General features: G+C 42.1%; 1 protein-coding gene across 5 annotated transcripts in view; it reads left to right on the top strand.

The window, feature by feature from the left end:
* The window catches only part of SON (SON DNA and RNA binding protein), a 124,785-nt gene that overhangs the window by 86,128 nt on the left and 12,370 nt on the right, over positions 1 to 26,287 (top strand). For all 5 annotated transcript variants that reach the window (XR_011319759.1, XR_011319758.1, XM_069760797.1 and 2 more), the window contains one exon: positions 24,568 to 24,678. Coding sequence is in view for 3 of the 5 variants with exons in the window: in XM_069760797.1 (XP_069616898.1) it covers positions 24,568 to 24,678 (111 nt within the window). In the remaining 2 variants the exon portion in view is untranslated. The remainder of the gene's footprint in view (positions 1 to 24,567; positions 24,679 to 26,287) is intronic.

Raw genomic sequence — 26,287 nt, 5'->3', positions numbered from 1 at the left:
CTGGCCAATGAACCCTGGGAGCTATCTCAAGCTGGGTTCTGAACAGGAGTTTCGCTCCATGATAGCGTTGGGAACCCTGCATCTGATAGAATCTATCACCGCACTTGATAACCTCTCTTGAACGGTGCAGGTACTGCGGACGTCCTCTTGTCTTCTCTGTTCCCTCCATTTTGGCAATTTTCTCTAGTTTGGTCTGGAATCAAGTTTGGCGCTCAGCTCTCTAATGCCAGATCTCGGCCTTATCTGTTTTATTCCAGCGCTGGATTGCTTCCAATCAACAAGTGAGGTTCTTCATTCAAACAGCTTCCCATGTGGTATTCCCCTATAGAATGCCGTTCGAGGCCTTGGACCTTATATTGGTCCTGGGTGCTCTTCGGCAGACACCTTTCGAACCGTTGCAGGATTTCTCGATGCCAGTTCTGTCTCAGAAGGTCGTCTTTTCTTGTTGCAGTGACGTTGCAGTGCCGTCTATCAGGCAAGTCTCAGAGCTAGCCACTCTGTCCTGTCGAGTTTCTATCCTGATTTTCCACCAGGACAAGGTGTTCATCGAATCCTCTTCGTTCTTTGTCGACCAAGGTGGTCTTGTTTTTTTTTTTTGTTTTTTTTTCTCACCTTTAACGAGGACATTATCCTTCTCTTTTTTTTGTCCAGCATCGGTTCATTGGGTGGAATGAGCTCTTCACACCCTGGATGTAGTGAGGGTGCTCAGAAGGTTCGTCTCGAAGACTGCACCCTTCAGTAGGTCGGACGCCCTATCCGTGCTTCCTGAATGTCCCAGGCAGGGTTTAGCCGCATCAGGGCCACAATACCAAATGGATTCGCTTGGCTATTCTGAAGTCCTACCGCATCAGAGATAAGCCTATCCCAGCGGGGATTAACGCACACTTCACTCGGTCGGTGGACGCTTTTTTGAGCCATTTGGCATCGGGCGTCGACAGAACAGGTCTTCAAGGCTGCGACTTGGAACAGCCTACGCTCTCAGACTTCTGCACATGCAGCCCTTTGCAGACGTATTCTGCAAACGGCGTTGGCACAACTTTAGTCAGTTGGGACATGGGGGTCGATCGATTTATATTATGTTGTTCCCCACCCATGCTTCTTTGGGACATCCCATGGTCTGTATCCCCCAATGAGGTGAAGGAGAAATGGGGATTTTTGTGAGTTCTCACCGTAAAATATTTTTCTCTGAGCCAATCATTGGGGGACACAGCACCCACCCTATTAATCTTTTTGCTTGCACTTGTTTTTTCTTTAATTTTATGTGTTGTACTCTAATATGATGTTAATGATCTCCTACTGCTTTTGCACTGAACTGGTTCTCTGGGAGCCAGCATGAGGGTGTATACTGCAGAGGAGCTAACTTTTTTGTATTCACTTAGTGTCAGCCTCCTAGTGGCAGCAGCATACACCCATGGTCTGTGTACCCCAATAATTGGCTCGGAGAAAAGGATTTTACGGTGAGTACTCACAAAAATCCCCATTTTTCTTTTTGATTTTTTTTTTCCGGTGGGCTAAAGAACCCTATACATAATTAGATTTAAAGGGTTTGTCTTGTGAAAACATGGTATTGCATATTTACTACATAGGTGATAACTTAATGATCAATGAGTGTCGGAATGCTGGACATGCACCGATTGGCAGAACAGGACACTTAACTTTTTGAGGACTGCCAAGCGCTGCTGCCTACTTATTCCAACAGCTCCATAGAGAATGAATTTTGTAACGGGGGTAAAATTTCCCCATTCTGTCGATCGGTTGGGGTCCCAGAGGTTGGACTGCCACAATCAATAAGTTGTCACCTATGTTGCTGGTTGAACGATCATAATTTCGACACATTCTGGCATGATGTCAATTGATACTGGGTGACGAATGAATGATCTTTCTGGGAATGTCTTTCGACAAAAGGTTGTTTATGGACTCACCTTTTTTCTTTGAAAAAAAATCTTTTACACAGAAAAAAAATCAAACAGCCGACTTCATATCTAACAATGAGAGCAAGTGGCTAAAATTATCGTTTCTTCTTAAGCTTATACCTGCTAATCAGTGGTTGAGAAAGATGAGCGCAAATGAGCGGTATTCTAGTGTCTATGAGAGGGCCTTAAGGTAGAACCAACATTAAAGGGAACCTGTAATTTGATTCATGCTGACCAAGCCTCGAGCAGTGAGAATTAGTCTGGCAGCATGATTGCAGCTAGGAATATTTTTCTTTGAAACGCTCCAGCATTTCAGAGAAAATAGTTAAAATATGCAATCATAGAGGATAGCAGGAAACAAGACTAGTCCGGCGCCATCCTCATCTGGACCTTCCCAGTGCTGCTGATGCCTGTATTGAGAGGTCTCTTTGTGTACACACATGGGAGTGAACTGTCAATCACCTAGTGCAGCACTGAGAAGAGCCAATCGAGGGCGGCACCAGGCTAGGCTCTGCTTGTTGTTCCCGGCCAGATCTAATTAGATTTTCACTGAAATGCTGAAGATTTTTAGAGAAAAATTATGACTGCCTGCTATGATGCAGCCAGGCTTTGACTCATGCTGCGTTCGGTTTGGGCTACATGAATCGGCTGATAGGTTCCCTTTCATAAGAATATATGAGTTGTGGACCTTGGTGCACATGACATCCTCTTGGATGAAGCCTTAAAATAAGGAACATGACATGACTAAAATGTCGAGGCCACCTACAGTTTACAATCTGCTCTAATTTTTTATATGGAGGACTTCTTTCTAATACACTTGCAGTTCAGCACTCACTTCCTTTATATCGGTGCAATGCAGGGAAGTCTTATTCTCCCCGAAAGATGGGAGCCTTGTCCAATATCCCATCAAAGCCCAGTTTTTAGGGCTTTTTTTAAATGTATTTATTTTAATTTTTACTTCTCCACCATTGCGGGCCCAGTTGTTGGCAAAACCCTTCAGAATTTCTTTGGGGTTTTTTGCCGCCGATCACCCTGATGCATCATGATACATGGACGTATCATCGTTGGAAATTCTCGCCATTTACCTCAAAGGACAACTGGAAACGATTCTAATTCCGATGGGGACGAAAAGAGACAAACGGAAATTTAGAGATGGGTTTTTCAGAGGGTACAACATTTTGGAGTTGGAAATACATCATTTAGTACAAAGTGGGTAGCATTATACAGATATTGAGAAAAGTGAACATAATAGATCTGGTGTGTATATTGGATGATGGCTTTCACCTGTGGAAGTAGGTTGCGTCATGAGGAATGTGATTCTCTAAATAAATGTGATTTTTGTGTTAGGCTAGCAGAATGCACCCCTTGTGGGCCGATAGATATTTGTACAGGGACAGTGATGTCACGGCTGCTCAACGTTTATATCCATCGTCCGATCCCAATAAGCGATGTCCTAAAGATGTGGGAGATGGCTTCAGCTGTCTGTAATGGAGTTGACAGGTAATGCCGTACGCAACTTTACTTTACTTACCCTCCAGTGGAAAGTCATCTGTAAATCTGAACAATATTATTTACTTTAATACCCTCTTGAATAAATTTAGACTTTGGCCACCTCAGTAGCATTTCTCTCAATTAGGACTAGTTTACGAGCTCCATCAATCACTGTGGCCTACTCAACATGAGCCATGTATTCTGCCAAAATTTGCAGATGTTGATAAAGATGCTATGCCAGACAAATTGTTCACGTTGCCATTGGCATCCTAAGGTTGCTTTGGAATAATCTTGATAAGTTTTAAGAAAACATGGCTGTTTTGTTCCAGAAATTGTTCGGCCATCTAATAATTGGGTTAATTTGCAATACCAGACACAGCCCATGTATCAGTGAGGCTCGTTACTGAAAAAATGCAACCCCTTCAACCTAGCGTTTAAAAATGTACTACATTTTGCATATATAACCACTTTTACTGCTGACCTCTGCTTTTTTTCCCCACTGCCTCAACTTTTCTGCTTCTGGACTTCTGGTCCCCTTCTATATGAGAAGACCTTCAAAAGTGGCATGGGGGGTGAGGTGAGTAGTCTAAACGCCTTTCTTGTGCGAAGTGATGGACACACGCTGATCTGTTTCATTCTCGGCACAATAATGTCCTTTGAGGCACTGTGTCCTCTTCACTGTTTGGCTGTTACTACTGCCTACCAGGAATGGACAAGTCACCATCGTCTACTTCCCTCAGCACACTAAACGCGAGAGAGGTGTTTAGGCTTCCAATTGTTCTCCTCATGCCACCAATCATGGTGGATTGAAGAAGACCCAAAATTAGTGATGAGTGAACATGTTCGGATACGGTGTTACCCGAGTATGCTAGGGTGCTGACAGTGTCTTTGGCATTTTCGAATATGTTTGAGTCCCCCTGCCTGTATGTCTCGCTGCAGTTTGTCGGCCTTAACGCATGCATGGATTGTCTAAAACTGCCCAAAATACTAGGAGCAGAGGAGGCTGCACTAAGAAAAAAACTTCCAACGGTAACACTTACCCCACCCTATTACTTCCATGGAGCTAAGCTGCAATATCAGACACAGCCTGCGGACAAGTTTAACACTTTCTGGAAATGAAAGCAGCCATGTTTTCCTAATCCTGTTGAGGAACTTTAAATTCCTTGGTATAATTCTGTTATGACAGTACAGGGATTGTTTCAAGAATGCAAGTTATTACTTAACCATGGGATGGGATGTACTGATCACTGGGACACCCACATTCCCGAGAATGGGGGTTTGGAGTTTCCCATTTATATGGACGATTGTCCTACATGCAAACCTCCGCTTCATTCAATGTCTGTGGGACTGATATCTCTGACAGATCTATACACAATGAATGTGGTAGTGGTGCCCATGCACGACCATCGTATCATTCAAACAGGCAACTTTAGAGCCCCGTTCTCATTAGTGGGGATCCCAGATATCAGTAATTTGTCTCCAATCCTGTGGATAAACGATAACAGACTTTTTTAGTGCAATCCCTTTAAACGTCCAAATTCACTATTGTACAAACAAACTAGAAGTTAAGACGTCTTGATGATGTTTCATAAATAATCTGTACAGTTGTGGTCAAAAGTCTTGATACGGACACAAATTTTGGTCTTGTTTACTGCTTCAGTGTTTTTCGGTGTTTTAGTCTGATGTCTTTGGTTACTGAAGTACAATAAGGCTAGGTTCACATTGCGTTAGGGCAATCCGTTAAGCGCATAGCTAGCTGGGGACCGGACCTCGGACGCGCCTCGGACGCTGCAAGCTGCGTCCGAGGTCCGTCACAAAAGAACGGCACATCGCTAACGCGTGCCGAAAATGGCACGCGCTAGCGATGCGCTACAGGCAGAAATAACATTGCTGTCAATGCGTGCGCTAACGGACCCGTTGCACGGTGTTAATTGCGACATTTTCACCGAAAAACGCTGTCTGTTAGCTTTAACCTATTAACGCAATGTGAACCTAGCCTAAGCATTTCATAAGTTTTTAAACTTTTTATTCACAAATTCATAAAGTTTATGTTAAGACTCAATATTTACAGTTTTGACTCTTATTTTTAAAGACTTTTGCCCTTCGTCATGGCAGCTGGATATCAGCTTCTGGGTCAAATCCTGAAGTTTATCCCAATTTCTGTGCTTTGTCTCCTGTTTTTTTTTTAAATTAACTGATTCTCAGTGGAACTGAGATCTGGAGATGGACTCAAAATGTCCAAAGTGTTGTTTCCCTGAGCTACTTGGAGACCATGTCACAATTCTTAACCAAATTGTGTGAGTCCCTCCATGGATGAAAAGACCCCACGCATGAATGGTTTCAGGATGCCTTACTGTGTTGGCATCACACAAGACTCATGGTAGCGCTCACATTTCCTTCTCAGGACAATCATTCTTTTAGATGTTCCGAAGAGTGTGAAAGAGCTTCGTCAGAGAAAAGAACTTTACAAGAAGTACAAGAATTGTACAGCAGAGGACTTGGGTAAAGGATTTTCTCTGATGTAGTCCCTTCAGACTGTTAGGACAATTATTTTTCCAAATGTCCCAGAGAAGAAAAATGTGAATGCTATCATGAGTCTTATGTCATACCAACAGTTGGACACCCCAAGACCATCCATATATCTGAACTTTTCATCCATGGTGTGCGTTCACTTAAAATTTCACCAAAGAACACTGCCTTGAATTATGAATGGCATCTAAATGTTCTTCAAAAGCAACGTCTCCCAATGATCCAGTAGCAATTTGATGAGGAGGAGGATGATGATGATGATGATGATGATGATTATTATTATTTTTTTCCAGCATGTTGGATATCATGTCATAGAGCAAAAGTGGTGACTTGGTGAACAAATATTTTATATTTTTGGTCCATGAAAGGAAAACTCCCCAGATCTCAATCCCATTGAGAACTTGTGGTCAATCCTCAAAAAGCGGGTAGAGAAACAAAAGCACAATGGGAAACTTCAAGAATTAGTTGTCATCGGTCAAGATTTATCCCAGTAGCTGATAACCAGCTGTCAAGGCGAAGGGCAGAAGCTTTCAAAACCAAGGTTCAAAGCTAGAAATATTGAGTATGTATTTGTCTATAAAAGTTTAAAAACTTAAGAAATGCTGATAATTGTACTTCAGTAACCAGTAAAGCATTTGACTAAAATAGTGAAAAAAGATTAAGCAGCAAACTCTAAAAACCAACATTTTTGTCAGTCTCAAAACTTTTGGCCTCGACTGTATGTCATGTATTAGACTTTCGTAGAGGGGACACTAGACTATAGATGTAGACTCACCCAAGGAGTAAATTTGTGGCTCCCTTACATTCTACTAAATATTTTTTACGCCATATGTTCCCTTGTTAAATATTCCGGCTTTCATTTATTTCAGGATTTTATTTTTCTTCCTCCAATCAGGTCATAACTTCAGAGCTTGATTCCTTAGTGTAGTTAGGCTGTGTTGGCGCTCAGAAGTTCTGACCAGATGGGATCCGTTAAACAGGTGGATGATGCTGATCCAGTGCTGATGTCACTCTGGGGCAGGAGGGGAACAAATAAAATCCTAAAATTAAGATAAGTAAGCCTTTTATATACATATATTATTAATTTTTTTTAAACTTTTTCATCTGCATGATATTAAGAATGTTCGACCCAATATTTTTGTAAGCGTTTTCCTGTGTTTGCTTTTGTTTTCAGTGGACAACTCCAGCCATACTTGAAAATTCACATTTCAATGCCATTTTCCCTTTTTCTACCCTGTTCATTGGGGCTAAAAAGGAGGATCTGGGATGCTGTTGGCAGAATCCTCACATGGGAGAGATGTATTATCTGTCTCTGTAGAAGAAAATTGGTCATTAGTGAATTTTCTTCTTGAAATACCCAAAAGACAGGAAACAATATTTTTCCCAATATCAGTTTTTCAAGAAAAAAAAAACAACTATCGTTACATGTATTCTAAATGACATCAGTGGTGGGGTTGATTTTCTACTTTTAGATTATATAAACTTTTTTTGCGGATGTTTAATATACTTTTTTGTTTTTGCTGTCAGTGAATAGAAGTAATGCTTACTTACCTCCAGAGGCTGAAAACCTGCCCCTAATACCAGCCATGCAGTGTACTTTTTGGATTGAACATGATCTGGACAGATTATCTGCCTCTGTGTAACTGACAACAAGCATGGAAACTTGGAAGAATTAACGCTATAACTACAATAGAAAATTGCAGAGCATTTCTTGTTAATTGTTTTGTTTTTTTAAAGAAAAAAAAACACCTAAAATTCTGCATAACTGCCAATTAGTCTTCTGTAAACAGCTCCTATTCAAATTATTGTCTCCATGGTAACAGACTACAAACTCCAGTGTAGTCTGATCTTGTAGTCATGCTCCTTTCCATTTGTCCCCTCCTTTCCAATGTACATTTGGGATGTTCGCAAGCAATAAGGAGCAAATACCGTATATACTTAAGTATAAACCGATCCGAGTATAAGTCGACCCCCTTAATTTTGCAACAAAAAACTGGGAAAACTTATTGACTCGAGTATAAGCCTAGGGTGGGAAATGCAGCAGGTACCGGTAAATGTCAAAAATAAAAATAGATACCAATAAAAGTAAAATTAATTGAGACATCAGTAGGTTGTGTTTGTGAATATCCATATTGAATCAGGAGCCCCATATAATGATCCATACTGTTCATTATGGCTCCATAAGATGCTCCATACAAAATAGGCCCCATATAATGCTCCATACAGATCATTATGGCCCCATAAGATGCTCCATATACAAATATGCCCCATATAATGCTCCATTCAGTTCTTTATGGCCCCATAGATGCCCCATATAATGCTCCATGCAGTTCTTTATGGCCCAATAGATGCTCCATATAATGCTCCATGCAGTTCTTTATGGCCCCATAGATGCTCCATATAATGCTCCATACAGTTCATTATGGCCCCATAAGATGCTCCATATACAAATATGCCCCATATAATGCTCCATGCAGTTCTTTATGGCCCCATAGATGCTCCATATAATGCTCCATGCAGTTCTTTATGGCCCCATAGATGCCCCATATAATGCTCCATGCAGTTCTTTATTGCCCCATAGACGCTCCATATAGCATTGTGCCACATTTAATGCTGCTGCTGCACTAAAAAAAAAGCGTCCCGTCTCTCCGCACTGACTGTTCAGGCAGAGGGCGGCGCACACACTAATACGTCATCACGCCCTCTGACCTGAACAGTCACTGCAGAGGACGCGGAAGACGGAGCGTCAGTGGAACGCAGAAAGGTGAATGACATACTTACCTGCTCCTGGTGCTCCTGGCGCAGTCCCTGGATGTCCCACGTCTCCTGCGCCCGCAGCTTCTTCCTGTAGTGAGCGGTCATGTGGCACCGCTCATTACAGTAATGAATATGCGGCTCCACCCCTATGGGAGTGGAGTCCATATTCATAACTTTAATGAGCGGTGCCATTGACCGCTGAACAGGGGAAGAAGCTGCCGCGCCCGAAGACTATGGGACATCCGGGGACCGCGTCGGGAGTATTTTTTGGGCTGAAAATCTCGGCTTATACTAGAGTATATTCTGTAGGAAAAGAAAACAAAAAGCAGCACCAAAAGAAGACAGAGGGTGCAAAAAATCCTTCCAGGTATATACCAAACCTCATGCTATTGTCCAGAAAGATGAAGGCAGCACTCCAGTAGAAAAAATAAGAGTATTTTATTGGCCCATGTGCGACGTTTCAGTCCAAAGTGTGGACCTTTCTCAAGCTCTCAAGGTCGAGTATATACTGTAGATAGATCCTGCAATCATGATTACTTCTGACTACAGTTTTGTCTGTTACCATGGAGATGCCTGGACCTAGAAAAGAGTAATAACGTTTTAGAGATATGTTTACAATGGTTTTTGGCCTCTAAATAATGTTTTATAATTGATAGCAGACGTCCATGTACCTTTTTTATGCCTTATGAAGAAATCAATCCCTCCTTCCCCCCCCCCAAAAAAAAAAAAAAAAAAAGAAAAGAAAAAAAATGCTTTTAAAGCAAATCAAATCTGGATTTTCAGGATTGGCTGAATTTGTCCTAAACTGAGAGCCGTAGATGGTCTATACCCATTGTACAGGTTAGGGGTTTTCAGTAATTCACATAATCCACTTAGAACATACATGCCAGCTGCAGTACACGCATATGGGCACCGGTGTACACAGCACATGCATAATGGCACCAGTGTACACAGCACATGCATAATGGCACCAGTGTACACAGCACATGCATAATGGCACCAGTGTACACCGCACATGCATAATGGCACCAGTGTACACCGCACATGCATAATGGCACCAGTGTACACAGCACATGCATAATGGCACCAGTGTATACACAACATGCATATGGGCACCGGTGTATACACAACATGCCTATGGGCACCGGTGTATACACAACATGCCTATGGGCACCGGTGTACACAGCACATGCATAATGGCACCAGTGTACACAGCACATGCATAATGGCACCAGTGTACACAGCACATGCATAATGGCACCAGTGTACACAGCACATGCATAATGGCACCAGTGTATACACAACATGCATATGGGCACCGGTGTATACACAACATACCTATGGGCACCGGTGTACACAGCACATGCATAATGGCACCAGTGTACACAGCACATGCATTATGGCACCTGTGTACACAGCACATGCATATGGGCACCAGTGTACACAGCACATGCATAATGGCGCCAGTGTACACATGCATAACGGCGCCAGTGCACACAGCACATGCATAATGGCACCAGTGTACACAGCACATTCATATGGGCGCCAGTGTACGCACAACTTGCATATGGGCACCGGTGTATACACACAACATACATAATGGCACCAGTGTACACAGCACATGTACAGGTGCTTCTCACAAAATTAAAATATCATCAAAAAGTTAACTTATTTTAGTTCTTCAATACAAAAAGTGAAACTCCTTTATTATATAGTCATTACAAACAGAGTGATCCATTTCAAGTGTTAATTTATGTTAATGTTGATGATTATGGTTTACAGCCAGTGGAAACCCAAAAGTCATTATCTCAGTAAATTAGAATTAACAACAAACTCCTGCAAAGGCTTCCAAAGCGTTTATAAAGATCCCTAAGTCTGTTTCAGTAGCTCCACAATCATGGGGAAGACTGCTGACTTGACAGATGTCCAGAAAGCAGTCATTGACACACTCCACAAGGAGCGTAAGCCACAAAAGATCATTGCTAAAGAAGCCGGCTGTTCAGAGTGCTGTATCCAAGCATATTAATGGAGAGTTGAGTGGAAGGAAAAAGTGTGGTAGAAAAAGGTGCACAAGCAGCCGGGATAACCGCAGCCTTTAAAGGAGTGGACTGCTGCTGGAGTCATTGCTTCAGGAGCCAACACACAGTCGTATCCAGGACATGGGCTACAAGTGTCACATTCCTTGTGTCAAGCCACTCATGACCAATAGACAACGCCAGAAGCTCCTTACCTGGGCCAAGGAGAAAAAGAACTGGACTGTTCTCAGTGGTCCAAGTTGGTGTTTTCAGATGAAAGTAAATTTTGCATTTCATTTGGAAATTAAGGTCCAGAGTCTGGAGGAAGGGTGGAGAGGCCACAATCCAAGCTGCTTGAGGTCTAGTGTGAAGTCTCCACAATCAGTGATGGTTTGGGGAGCTATGTCATCTGCTGCTGTAGGTCCACTGTGTTTTATTAAGACCAAAGTCAGTGCAGCCGTCCACCAGGAAATCTTAGAGCACTTAATGCTTCCCTCTGTCGACAAGCTTTTTGGAGATGGAAATTTCATTCTCCAGCAGGACTTGGCATCTGTCCACACGGCCAAAAGTTCAAATACCTAGTTCACAAACAACAGTATCACTGTGCTTGATTGGCAGCAAACTCGCCAGATCTTAACCCCATAGAGAATCTATGGAGTATTGTCAGGAGGAAGATGAGACAACAGACCCAACAATGCAGACGAGCTGAAGGCTGCTATCAAAGCAACCTGGGCTTCCATAACCCCTCAGCAGTGCCACAGGCTGATTGCCTCCATTCCATGCTGCATTGATGCAGTAATTGATGCAAAAGGAGCCAAGACCAAGTATTGAGTGCATTTACTGAACATACATTTCAGTAGGCCAACATTTCGGATCTTAAAATCCTTTTTTCATGCTGGTGGTATAAAGTATTCGAATTTACTGAGATAAGGACTTTTGGGTTTCCATTGGCTGTAAGCAATAATCAACATTAAGAGAAATAAACACTTGAAATAGATCTCTCCGTTTGTAATGTTTCACTTTTTTCTGTTTAAAGGTCCACTGTCACCCCCTCCAGCCATTATAAACTAAAAGAGCCACCTTGTGCAGCAGTAATGCTGCATTCTAACAAGGTGGCTCTTTTAGTTTTTGGTGCATTTATTTCCAAAATAAAGCGCTTTGAAATTTATCCAAAATACATGTCTTTGTCCATGGAGGCGGGTCCTCACTCCCCTGCTTGAAACGCCACACTGCCATCACTCAAATCTTCAGGGGTGCCGCCCACTCCGCGCTGTTTTCGCATGAAATCCGGCGCCTGTGCTGTGTAGTACTGTCTGGTGCAGGCGCAGTGAGCTCTGGCCGTCTGACGTCACAGCCAGGCTTGCAGACTGCGCCTGTGCGGCCACCCACCTTGGGAATTCCAGCCCCAGGCTGGGATTCCTGGGCAAGCTCACTGCGCCTGCACCAGACAGTACGACACAGCGCAGGCGCCGGATTTCATGCGAAAACAGAGCGGAGGGGGCGGCGCCCCTGAAGATTTGAGTGACGGCAGTGTGGCGTTTCCAGCAGGGGGTTAAGACCTGCCTTCCTGGCTAAAGACAGGTATTTTGGAGAAGTTATAAAACGCTTTATTTTGGGAATAAATGCACCAAAAACTAAAAGAACCACCTTGTTAAAATGCAGCATTACTGCTGCACAAGGTGGCTCTTTTAGTGTAACGGCTGGAGGGGGTGACAGAGGCCCTTTAAGAACTGAAATACATTTTTTGATATTTCAATTTTGTGAGAAGCACCTGTATATGGGCACCAGTGTACACAGCGCATGCATAATGGCACCAGTGGATACAGGACATGTATATGGGCACCAGTGTACACAGCACATGCATAATGGCACCAGTGGATACAGGACATGTATATGGGCACCAGTGTACACAGCACATGCATAATGGCACCAGTGGATACAGGACATGTATATGGGCACCAGTGTACACAGCGCATGCATAATGGCACCAGTGGATACAGGACATGTATATGGGCACCAGTGTACACAGCGCATGCATAATGGCACCAGTGGATACAGGACATGTATATGGGCACCAGTGTACACAGCACATGCATAATGGCACCAGTGGATACAGGACATGTATATGGGCACCAGTGTACACAGCACATGCATATGGGCACCAGTGCATACTTCCATGAATCTATTTAGTAGCTGTTTGATGTGGACTGATTCCCCTATTTAGTTTAGATTATCCTCTTATAGACTTTGTGGGCTTTATTAGAATTTTTGCCCATTACCATCCATTAGCCATTTAGGTGTTTTTATTTTTTTCTGGTTTATGTCCCTACTTAATCATAAGCTTTCCATGTGCTTTTATATTCCTAATAAAATCCCCACCACTCTTGTAATTTTTTGTTTTTAGCGGTTGCGAATAAGTGCTAAGATTTACTCGTGTGGCCTCTACAAATGTGTTTGCACAGCACCATCTTATACGAGTTTTAGACTGGTAAATTCTGATCAGATTGTTTGTCTCTAGTGCTGTTCGTATCGAGATTGAGGGGAAGCAGGGAAAGGGAGGACTAATGCTGCTCATAACAAGATATTGGACTTTGTGTGCAAAAGGTAAGCAAGGGACTTGTTTGAACAGAGAATATTAGTCCTCAGTCACACTAACAGCATTCCCTCGTGATCCTTTATACCATTTGGTGATATACATAATGCTAAATGCATTGTAGCAGCCTATTAGCCAAACCTTAAAGGGAATCTATCAGAAAGATCAAACTTCCTCCAAATCGTACATATGTTCATGCAAGTCTTTGAAAACTAAATCTATTCTCACCTTGATATCTTTGAACTGTTGCTGCATTCCCAAGAGATTTGGGTTTTATTTCATATGCAATTTAGGTATTAAGTTATGTGGGCATGACAGAGCACTTTCCAAGACTGCGCATACCGAGGTTATTTACCCGCCCAGCACCAGCCTCTTCAGCTTGATTGATGGATCACTGTGTGATGTCAGGCAAGGAAATCAGACTGGGCTGTCAATCAAGCTGAAGGTGCTGAGAGGGGGGAAACAAGTTCTGGAAGTTCCCCCTCACGCCAGGAGCACTTAACACCATATTCGCACATGAAATAAAAGCTTATTTCTCCTGAATGTGTCAACAAATAGAAGATAAGCAGTCATGGCCCGAAAGTGTTAGCACCCTTGAAATTGTTCCAGAAAATGAAGTGTTTCTCCCAGAAAATGATTGCAATTTCACGCTTTCTTTTACATGTTTATTTTCTTTGTGTGTATTGGAACCAAACAAAAAGGAAAGAAAACCTTCACACAATACCTCAATAATGGTACAGACAAAATTGTTGGCACCTTTCTAAAATTGTGGGTCAACAACTTTTTCTAGCATGTGATGCTCGTTCAAACTCACTTGTGGCAAATAACAGGTGTGGGCAATGTGAAATCACACCCGAAACCAGATAAAGTGGAGTTGACTCCATCTTTGCATTGTGTCTGTGCGTGCCACACAAAATATTGAGAACCGAAAGAAAGGGAACTGTCTGAGGACTTGAGTACCAAAATTTTTGAAAAATATCAACAATCTCAAGGTTAAAAATCCATCTCCAGAGATCATGTTCTTTTGTCCACAGTGCACCACACAATCAAGAAATTTACAACCCATGGCTAATCGAGAAAAATTGAGGAAAGGTTGCAACGCAGGATAGTCTGTATGGTGCATAAGCAGCCCCAATCAAGTGCCAAAGAAATGTAAGCTGTCCTGCAGGCTCAGGGTGCGTCAGCACAAATTATCCGTCCACATTTGAATGAAATGAAATGCTATGACAGGAGGACCCCAATGCTGAAACAGAGACATAAAAAAGCTAGACTGCAGTTTGCCAAAAAAAAAGTACACGAATAAGCCAAAATCTTTTTGGGAAGGTGTCTTGTGGACAAATGAGACCAAGATAGAGCTTTTTGATAAAGCACATAATTCTGTTTACCGAAAACGGATTGGGGCTTACACAGAAAAGAACACAGTACCTACAGTCAAATATGGTGGGGGTTCAAATATGTTTTGGGGTTGTCTTGCTTCCTCTGGCACTGAGTGCCATGACTGTGCAAGGCATCATGAAATCTGAAGATTACCAATGGTTTTTGGGTGGCAATGTAGTGCCTAGTGTCAGAAAGCTGGGCTTGCGTCCTAGATCATGGGTCTTTCAGCAGGACAATAACTCCAACCATACTTCTAGAAACACTCAGAAATGGAAACAAAGCTATGAAGAGTTTTAAAGTGGTAGCAATGAACCCTGATCTAAATCCCATTGAACACCCGTGAAGAGATCTAATAATTGACGAGAAGGCGCCTTCAAATATGTGAGACCTGGAGCAGTTTGCAAAAAAGAATTGGTCAAAAATTCCAGTTGAGAGGTGTAAGAGCCTTGTTGATGGTTATAGGAATCGATCTAAAGGATGTGCAACCAAATATTAAGTTGAGGGTGCCTACAATTTTGTCCAGCCCATTTTTGTGGTTCTGTGTCAAATTGTCCAATTTGCCCCTTTCTGTTTTTTTTTTTTTTTTTTGTGGCGTTCCAATACACACAAAGGAAATATGCATTTGTATAATAAAGCGTGAAATTGCAATAGTTTTCTGCCACAAATACTTCATTTTCTGGAACAATTTCAAGGGAGCGAACACTTTGGGCCATGAGTGTAAATGTCATCGTATTTTGCATTCAAAGACCTCCATGCTTATATGCGGTTTGGTGCGGAGGGGAGAGGGGTCGATCTTACTGACTGGTTCCCTTTGATGGAATGAAGATATTACCCAAGTAAGAGACGATATGTGACTCCTAGTTGATGCACGTTATAACTGGTGAGGGCTAATGAGTGAAACTGCCATTACAGTCCAATAATAGTCAGCCATGGTGTAGCTCTATTAATGACCTGCACTGAAGGGTCATATCATCACATATGCATCTTCCTCCCAAAGTTTGCAGTAATGGCAGAAGACTCGGCCTCCACATTTCCCAACCCAATGGTACAATGACCTAAACCACTCCTAGCACGCTACTGTTGTAACCCGTTCCTTTACCACCACCTGATACTTCTCCTCTTGCAGCCTCTAATGGCACCCTAATAGGCCCAAGTAGGTGTCATTTTGAGGAATATGAAGTTTAATGTCTAATCATATTGGAAGCAAATTTGATCTATCCAATGAAAGAGATAGACATTCTGCTGAGTCAAGACAAGCTGTCCACACATTTGCAACCCTATATGGTTAGATGGACATACCAGAGGGCAGGAAATGTCCTCAGAATCATGGTTTCCAGAATGCAAAGCAATCAGCATACTGTAGGGGGTAGTTGTCATATTATACAAGAGTTGTCCTGTTTTGTTTTTTCTTTATTCCTTTAAGGCCATGTGCACATGTTGCGTATTTATCAAGCAGATTTTTTTTAAAAAAAACCAGAAGAGCAAAGTGAATGAGAGACCTGAGTGTCATGCACATATTGATTATATTTGACTTGCATATTGGGTGTAGAAAATAATCTGTGGCATGTCCATTCTCTGTGCATTTTTTTCTCAGTTTTTCACCATTGACTAAATTCAAATCCGTCAAAAGCGCAGGGCAAAACCACAGAAAAACATTTCCTCCCTGAAATGGTGCAGAAATATCTGCATTCATTTATTCATCGTGTGCACATAGCCTAAAGTTGTCTGCTTTAGAGGTCCCCTCCCCCCCCCCCCCCCCCCCCAACACTTTTTTCTTAAAAATTCATGTTGAGAATTTGCCTTTTGATGCTGGTCCCCCACTAGTCTCTGTATTCGGCTTCAGCAATGATGTTATGTTTTGCCGGAGCCAATCGCTATTTGGAGTAAAGTCAGTGATTGTCTGCAGCTGTCATGTCTTTATGATGGGACGTCATCACTGCAGGCAGAACAGTATGCCTTTTAAACTCATTTGCTACATTTTAGAAAAAAAGTCTCCCCACACCACCCTTTATTAGGTCTCCCCACACCACCCCCTTTTATTAGGTTTCCCCACACCACCCCCTTTTATTAGGTTTCCCCACACCACCCCCTTTTATTAGGTCTCCCAACACCACCCCTTTTTATTAGGTCTCCCCACACCACCCCCTTTTATTAGGTCTCCCCACACCACCCCCTTTTATTAGGTCTCCCCACACCACCCCCTTTTATTAGGTCTCCCCACACCACCCCCTTTTATTAGGTCTCCCCACACCACCCCCTTTTATTAGGTCTCCCCACACCACCCCCTTTTATAAGGTCTCCCCACACCACCCCCTTTTATCGGGTCTCCCCACACCACCCCCTTTTATCGGGTCTCCCCACACCACCCCCTTTTATCGGGTCTCCCCACACCACCCCCTTTTATCGGGTCTCCCCACACCACCCCCTTTTATCGGGTCTCCCCACACCACCCCCTTTTATCGGGTCTCCCCACACCACCCCCTTTTATCGGGTCTCCCCACACCACCCCCTTTTATCGGGTCTCCCCACACCACCCCCTTTTATCGGGTCTCCCCACACCACCCCCTTTTATCGGGTCTCCCCACACCACCCCCTTTTATCGGGTCTCCCCACACCACCCCCTTTTATTTATCTTCACTAAACTAACAGACCACAGTGACCGTAAAATTGGAATTGTACTTCTTTCAATTTTATTCTGTGTTTGCTAATCGGGATGTGTGAGACCTGCTTCAAGGCCAGTTGTACAGAGTTACTTACTGGGCTAAACTGGTGCCGCTGATCTGGGGAGCAGTGCATCTTGTCATCCTTACGGATGTATTGTTGGTGAATTGTAGTCCATGTCAAACTTTAACCATGATGCATTTTCGAATAGCACGTGGAGCAACGTGTTCCCCAGTTAATCACTTTGACTAGTTTCTAAAACGTTTCACCTGTTGGATCTGTTCCCCTCCAGGAGTACGAATGTCTAACACCATTACTATAATCGATGCTTTAGATCAGGGGTCCCCAACTCCAGTCCTCAAGGCCCACCAACAGGTCATGTTTTCAGGATTTCCTTTGCATTGCACAGGTGATGCAATTATTACCTGGGCAAGACTAAGGAAATCCTGAAAACATGACATGTTGGTGGGCCTTGATGACTGGAGTTGGGGACCCCTGCTTTAGATTGTAAATACGCCAGGATCTGATGTATTATTGGATAATGGCTTAATTTTTGTGTAAAAAAAAAAAAAAAAAAGTTTTGGACAAAGTGAATAAAAGAAAACCCATCGGAAAGCATCTCAAATCTTTGGCTCCATGTTTGTGGTCTGTATTTAATGAAAAGTCGGCCATCACCCAACATGCGTAGATTGTATCATCCCTTCAACCTTAGCCATCGGCACAAGATGAAGACTAATGTGAACAAGGTCGTCATCAACTGTGAACGCAATCGAAAAAAAGAATTGGATTTTGGGTTCAGAAGTTGAAATTGGACATTTCTACTTGTGCCTCGCTAAAGGAATGAACTGGAATAAAAAGGGGAACATTAAAGGTTACAATTCGAGTGAGCCAGAGATCCTTGCGAAGAATCATGGGACACAGATGACTGACTTCTGCTCTATATGCGTTTGTACAGTGCTGGGAAGAATGTTAATGGAAAATAAAAAAAATCATGTATTTTTTGCATGGAGTCTTTATTTTATATTTTTTGTGTATATATATTTGAAACAAGAAGTTTACATACATTATATAAAAAGACACCTCTGCATGTTTTTCTCAATATCTGACATGAAATCGGAATAAACCTTTCCTGTTTTAGGTCAATTAAGATAATCATAATTATTATTTGCCATATGCCAGAATAATGAGAGATGGAATGTTTCAAGGCATATACTGCAGTCAAAAGTTTCCATACATTTCATTAGTATTTGATACTATTGCCCTTAAACTGAATGACTTGGGTGAAACGTTTGGGATCTCCTTCCACAAGCTTCTCACAATAGTTGGTTGGAATTTGGATCCATTCCTCCTGACAAAACTGGTGTAACTGATCCCAGTTTGTAGGTCGCCTTGCTCTAACCGGCATTTTCAGCTTTGCCCATAAATTTTTAATAGAATTGAGCATAGGGCTTTGTGATGGCTGCTCCAAAACATTGACTTTGTTATCCTTATGCCACTTTACCATTTTGGCAGTATGCTTTGGGTCATTGTACATTTGGAAGACCCATTCCCACCCAAGCTTTTAACTTCCAGGCTGATGTCTTGAGATGTTGCTTCAGTATTGCCACATAATCTTATTTTCTCATGATGCCATCTATTTTCTGAAGTGCACCAGTCCCTCCTGCAGCAAAACAACCCCACAATATGATGCTGCAACCCCCGTGTTTCACATTTGGGATGCTGTTCTTAGGCTTCTAAGCATCACCCTTTTTCCTCCAAACGTAACGATGGTCATTATGACCAAAAGGCTCAATTTGTTTAATCAGACCACAGGACATGTCTCCAAAAATGAAGGCCTTTTGTTCCTGTTTGCATTTGCAAACATTAATCTGGCTTTCTTTCTTTTGGAGTAATGGCTTCTTCCTGGCAGAGTGGCCTTTCAGCCCATGTTGATACAGTACTCGTTTCACTGTGGATATGGACACAATCTTACCTGCCTCCACCATCATCTTCACAAGGTCTTTTGCTTTTGTCCTTGGGTTGATATGCACATGTCCGACCAAAGTACGTTCATCTCTGGGACACAGAACCCATCTCCTTCCTGATAGGTATGATGGCTGGACATTGCCATCTTGTTTGTACATGCATATAATTGTTTGTACAGATTTACGAGGCACCTTCAGGTATCTTGAAATTGTTTCCAAGGATGAGCCAGACTTGTGCAAGTCGACAATTTTGTTTCCTGATATCTTGGCTGATTTCTTGAGACTTTCCCATGATGCTACCACAAAGAAGCAGTGTGTTTCAGGTGTGCATTAAAATACATCCACAGGTGTCTCACTCAGATGTTGCCAAAAATCAGAAGCTTACAAACACATGACCTCATCATATGGGCAGTCCAGAATAGTTTAAAGGCATAGTAATCTTAGTGTATGTAAAGTTTTGACTTTGCAGTAAGTAATAAAAATGTCTTAAAACATTCTCTCTCTCATTATTCTGGCATTTGGCAAATATTAATTATGGTAATCCTAATTGGCCTAACACGGGAAAGGTTTATTCTGCTTTCGTGTCAGATATTGAGAAAAACATGCAGATGTGTCTCTTTATATAGTGTATGTAAATTTCTGGTTTCAACTGTATATAGATAGGATTTTACTCTGGTAAAAAAAGCCACATCGATCCATTGAGACCTAAACTTAATTCTAGCTTAAAATTACTTAATTATATTAACCCCTTCATGACCTTGGGATTTTCTGTTTTTCCGTGTTCGTTTTTCGCTCCCCTCCTTCCCAGAGCCATAACTTTTTTTTATTTTTCCGTTAATTTGGCCATGTGAGGGCTTATTTTTTGCGGGACGAGTTGTACTTTTGAACGACATCATTGGTTTTACCATGTTGTGTACTAGAAAACGGGAAAAAAATTCCAAGTGCGGTGAAATTGCAAAAAAAATGCAATCCCACACTTGTTTTTTGCTTGGCTTTTTTTGCTAGGTTCACTAAATGCTAAAACTGACCTGCCATTATGATTCTCCAGGTCATTACGAGTTCATAGACACCTAACATGACTAGGTTATTTTTTATCTAGGTGGTGAAAAAAAATTCCAAACTTTGCTAAAAAAAAAAAAAATTGTGCCATTTTCCGATACTCGTAGCGTCTCCATTTTTCGTGATCTGGGGTCGGGTGAGGGCTTATTTTTTGCGTGCCGAGCTGGCGTTTTTAATAGCATTTTGGTGCAGATACGTTCTTTTGATCGCCCGTTATTGTATTTTAATTCAATGTTGCGGCGACCAAAGAAATGTAATTTTGGCGATTTGAATTTTTTTCTCGCTACGCCGTTTAGTGATCAGGTTAATACTTTTTTTTTTATTGATCGGGCGATTCTGAACGCGGCGATACCAAATACGTGTAGGTTCGATTTTTCGAATATATATATATATATATATATATATATATATATATTATATTTTTTTTACTTTTGCCATGCTCCAATAGCCTCCATGGGAGGCTAGAAGCAGGCACAACTCGATCTCCTCTGCTACATAGCAGCGATCTGATGTTCGTTGCTATGTATCAGAAATGCAGGTGAGCTATGAGCGCCGACCACAGAGTGGTGCTCACAGCTACCGGCGATCAGTAACCATAGAGGTCTCAAGGACCTCTATGGTTACTATTCAGAAGTATCGCCGACCTCAGATCATGTGACGGGGGTCGGCGATGCAATCATTTCTGGCCGGAAGCGGTAGTTAAATGCCGCTGTCTGTGTTAGACAGCGGCATTTAACTAGTTAATAGGCGCGGGCAGATCGCGATTCAAAACAGCTGACATGTCCCGGCTTTGATGCTGGCTCACCGCCGGAGCCCGCATCAAAGCGGGGCTTCTGACCTCGGACGTACTATCCCGTCTGAGGTCAGAAAGGGGTTAAAGTTTTAACCCCTTAACGACTGCTAATAGCGGCAGTTAAGGGTACTTATTCCTCATCACCATTTTTAACGCCACTGAGAAATAAGGGTCTACCGGTAGCGGAGAGCTTGGAACACATGATCATGGCTGGTTTTAACGGTCCCCTGTCACGGGATTATTATTCATCTTATAACGGTGATCATAAAAAAAGTCTGATTTTAAATTTAATTTCTCTCCTTTCATATTATCTAACAACATATCAGAGAAGAGAGAAATTGGGTTCCCAGAGAATCCCAACACCTCCGCCATCACCATGCCCTTCTGTTCAGTCCCCTGGCCCTCTACATCATTTTCCTGGAGAAAAAAATGGCGGGCGCATGCTCCTGACGAAATCTTACGGCCGGTGCCCGGAAACAATCTGAAATTTTTCCTATTAGTTCATTTTGATCACAGTAATCAAAATAACAAAAAAAAAAAAGTAAATCAAATCCCCTTTTGTCGCCCCTTAGTTACATTTTTCTAAAGAAAAAAAAAGGCTAAAAAAAGCACAAGTGTTCGCTACTAGTTTGCATGGGGTGCTCTGGTATGCACGGAGTATCGCGGATCCCTGTTTTTTTGTGTGTTTTAACAGCACCCGTGATACTTAGAGCATGCCAGAGCACCCGATGCAAATTGGAGTATTGAGCACTTGCGCTTAACACTAATGATGACATATTCAATATGGCAACCTAATGTTATCAAATTCTGTATCGTACCTGTGGGTTCAAAACGCTCATTATGGTGTCAAAATGGTGTCACTTGTGGGGGGGTTTCCACTGTTTAGGCACATCGGGGGGTCTCCAAATGTGACATGGCGTCCATTCTCGATTCCAGCCAATTTTTGTGTTCAAAAAGTCAAACGGTGCTCCTTATAATAATAATCTTTATTTTTTATATAGCGCTAACATATTCCGCAGCGCTTTACAGTTTTGCACGCATTATCATCACTGTCCCCGATGGGGCTCACAATCTAGAATCCCTATCAGTATGTCTTTGGAATGTGGGAGGAAACCGGAGTGCCCGGAGGAAACCCACGCAAACACGGAGAGAACATACAAACTCTTTGCAGATGTCCTGGGTGGGATTAGAACCCAGGACCCCAGCGCTGCAAGGCTGCAGTGCTAACCACTGCGCCACCGTGCTCCTTCCCTTCTGAGCACTGCCGTGCGCCCAAACAGTAGATTTCCCCCACATATAGGGTATCGACGTTCTCAGGAGAAATTGCACAACCAATTTTGTGGTCCATTTTCTTTTGTTACCCTTATGAAGATAAAGTTTGGGTCTAAAGTAAATTTTTGTGCACAAAGATAAATGTTCATTTTTAGCTTACACATTGCTTCAATTCTCATGAAGCACCGAAAGGGTCAATATATTTCTCGAATGTGGGGTTTTGAGTACCTTGAGGGGTGAAGTTTTTAGAATGGTGTCGCCTTGGGGGACTTTGACTCGGAATCAGCGGGATCCGTTCAAACATTGCAGAGTTCTCATATAAAGTGACAGTGGTCAGAATTCTAAGATGTGGCTTGGTCATTAAGGTCAACATTGGCTCAGTCACTAAGGGGTTTAGGAAAGGAAAACCCCCATATAGACTTGATAACTATTATAAAGAGTAGTGATAACTTGCACAACATCTCCAACAGTCACACGATTCCTATAGATGTATATTTAATTCCAAGAACGAACGCCACCCTAATGTAGTTCACCTTCATTAACTTGAATCCGAGACTAAGCTGTTAAACGAGGCAGAACCCCTGTATAATGAGGCCCGTGTTTAAGCTTGTAACCTCCCAATGAGCCACACACTTGGCTGAGTCGGAGCGGACAAGACGGCTCTGGAGTTAGCACCTTATATAATAAGTCAGGCTTGTAAGGGCAAGAAAGTTTTTATGCTTTTAAAGTGTGTTTTCCAAGTTTGAGATACAGAAGTTTAGGAAGGGATCTCCAGCAGGGACAGAAACCTGCGAGAGTTTAGACCAGGGGTCCCCAACTCCAGGCCTCGAGGGCCGCCAACAGTGCAGGTTTTCAGGATTTCCTTAGTATTGCACAGGGGTTGGAATCATCACCTGTGCAGATGATCACATTACCACCGATGCAATACTGAAGAATTCCTGAAAACCTGCACTGTTGGCGGCCCTCGAGGCCTGGAGTTGGGAACCCCTGGTTTAGACTGTGTACAAAGATGACGGAGATATGTGACCAATGATGAAATCTATCACCAGTACTGTCATAAATAGGTATTTTTCACACTGTCACTGTTGTCTCGTCCCCATTGTATACCATTGAGAGTGTGTATTAGGAGTGAGTAGATAGTACCTGCACGTGTCCATATGTATCATCCTATAACTTCTGAATGACAATGTTTGCTGAATAATATTGAAGCGCACAGATTTTAATATGCACTTACCATGGTCGTCTACTAATTTTTGTCTTCAAAATGGACACACGGAGATATTAAAATAAATAACCAAAGCCATTTAATGACTCTGTTATTCCCTGGTACTTAACGCCCGTATCCGCTTTCTCCCTCTTCTGGCGGGCGGACATCACATGACCTGGCTGCAATGGTCATGTGCTGTCTGAGCCCAAAGAGAAAGCAAGGGGACATTAGAAGCAGTATTTCGGAACTTTTTTTGGGGGGGGGGGATAGTAGGTGACTGTTAACTTTGGCCACAATGGACCCATTTTATAAGTGATAAAAAGCAGTGGACAAGCCCTTTAAATGTGTAATTGATAAATGAGTGTCCATTTATTGCCTTTTTAAATTTTTTTTTTTTTTTTTAGCTTGCACACTTACTATTGTTGTCCTGTTCTTGGATTTACTGCAGACATTTACTTTCTCCCTGCCAATATCCAAAAATACTGTACTGGGGTGTGTGTACAGACTTTCACCCTTCTCTGTGTACCAGGCTGGCACATAAATTACATGGTCCTCCATTCATTGGAGTGGTCGTTATATAAGAATACGTTTTGGCCATTTTATTGGAAATTTATGCCTTCACTCCCTATGTACAACAACAGCCGGATGTGCAATGGAGGATCGATCTGTGATTTTATACGGGATCAGATAAAACCTGTTTAAAAAAAAAAAGGCAAAAAAAAAACCCCCAAACCAAACAAAAAAACCTTAAATAAATATAATTTCTCGTTTTTCAGAGATGTTACTGTGGAAATGGCCATGTTTTGCTGTTGCACTTGTATCACGTCCACATGCAATTTACTCTCAATGGCACATCACTGTATATTGCACATAAATAAATATAAATTCTGCATGTATATGTGTGTTAAGCCGCGCTATTTTTTTCCTCTCTTGCAGCCAGTGGACATCAGCTCTGCAATGAATGAACGTGCAGTCGCCCAGACCCGGCTCACAGGAAATCCATTTGACATTGAAGCCGTGTATATGCTAAGTCGTGCACAAGAGCAGGTTAGTTATGCAAATTTTTATTATTTTGGTGTTAATTTGTAGCTCATATTATATTTTAAACTTGTTGTCCATCCTTATGATATGGATATCCTATCATCAAGATCAGATTAGCCAGAAGACCTCATTCAGACATTCATGTATCACGTCCTGTACAGAGATCTCTTGACCCAAAGTTTGCAGCCTCGTACAACCTGTTAAACTAGTAATAAATCACCAACTTTCTAAGTAAATAAATTTCTAGAGGCGCTATTGACATGCAATTCTCGCCAGATGTCGGTGACAACCCATCTAATCCCTACAGGCAAAGAAATCAAACCATAGATATCCATAAATTGTGTAATAATGAAAAAAAAATGACAAAGTGAAAAACTATGGGACAAATGAAGAAAGGGAAGTGCAAAATGCCATGGATGTCCTGACACCAGCTGAAATCTATTAGGAACTAGTAAGGAATCCTGCCACTTAGTAAAAAATAATAGCTGGTTCAACTGATGGCCTTTAAAAAAGGTATCTCATTGCCAAAGTTCCACACAAATATAATCTCATGATGAGCTGTCTCAAGACCTCTGCAACCTTATTATTGCAAAACATGGCTTTGGTAACAGAATAATATTTAAGCTACTGAAGGTTCCAGTGAGCACTGTTGGGGCCATCATCCGGAAACGGAAATGGCTTCATTTCACAGTAAACCAGCCACAACCAGGTGCTCCTTGCAAGATTTCAGACAAAGGAGTGAAAAGAATTACCAGAAGGGTCGTCCTAAAGCTAAGAACCATTTGTGGCGAATGACAGAAAAAAAATCTGCAATCAGCAGGTAGAATTGTTTCAAAGAAAACAGTTAACAACTCAAATCTCTACGTCCTGTATGCATTCTCGCCATGGAACCTCCATAGCCTATATGTACGCTCACTATTCAAGACTCCATTCCTGAACAAAAAGCATGTTCTAGCGCATTTACAGTTTTATCAACCTTTTAGTCTGGTCAGATGAGGCTAAAATTGAACTCTTTGGATGCTGTAATATGCAGCACATTTCGAGGCCAAAGGGCACTGGATATTGCCCTAAAAACACCATACAAACAGTGAAGTGTGCAATTAAGAACATCATGGTGTGAGACTGTTTTTCAGCATACTGCACTGGCAAACTTCATATGATTAAAGGCAGGATAAATGGACAAATGTACCGAGACCTTCTTGATAAAAATCTGTTGCCGTCCACCAGGATGATGAAGATAAAACGAGAGTAGATATTTCAGCAAGACAATGATCCCAAACACACAGCTAAGGAAATGCTCAATTGGTTTCAGAGAGAAAATAAAGATGCTAGAATGGCCGAGAAATTACCTGACCTGAGCCCAAGAGAAAATGTATGGAAGGAACCTAAAGCTCAGAGCTCATAGAAGGAGCCCATGGAAACTTCAAGATGTGAAGTGTTTGTGTGGAAGACTTGGCCAAAATCATACCTGAGCAATGCCTGCAACTAGTTTCCCCCTATAGGAGATGTCTTGAAGCTGTCATCACCAACAAAGACTTTTATACAAATTAATGAATACATTTTAGCAATCGTGATGAATACTTTTCCCCTGTGTCATTTCTCATTATTACATAAA

The sequence above is a fragment of the Ranitomeya imitator genome, chromosome 3 (genome assembly GCF_032444005.1).
Source record: "Ranitomeya imitator isolate aRanImi1 chromosome 3, aRanImi1.pri, whole genome shotgun sequence".
NCBI lineage: Eukaryota > Metazoa > Chordata > Amphibia > Anura > Dendrobatidae > Ranitomeya > Ranitomeya imitator.
The sequence above is the reverse complement of the archived record's forward strand: the minus strand, read 5'-3'. Positions and strand labels throughout refer to the sequence as shown.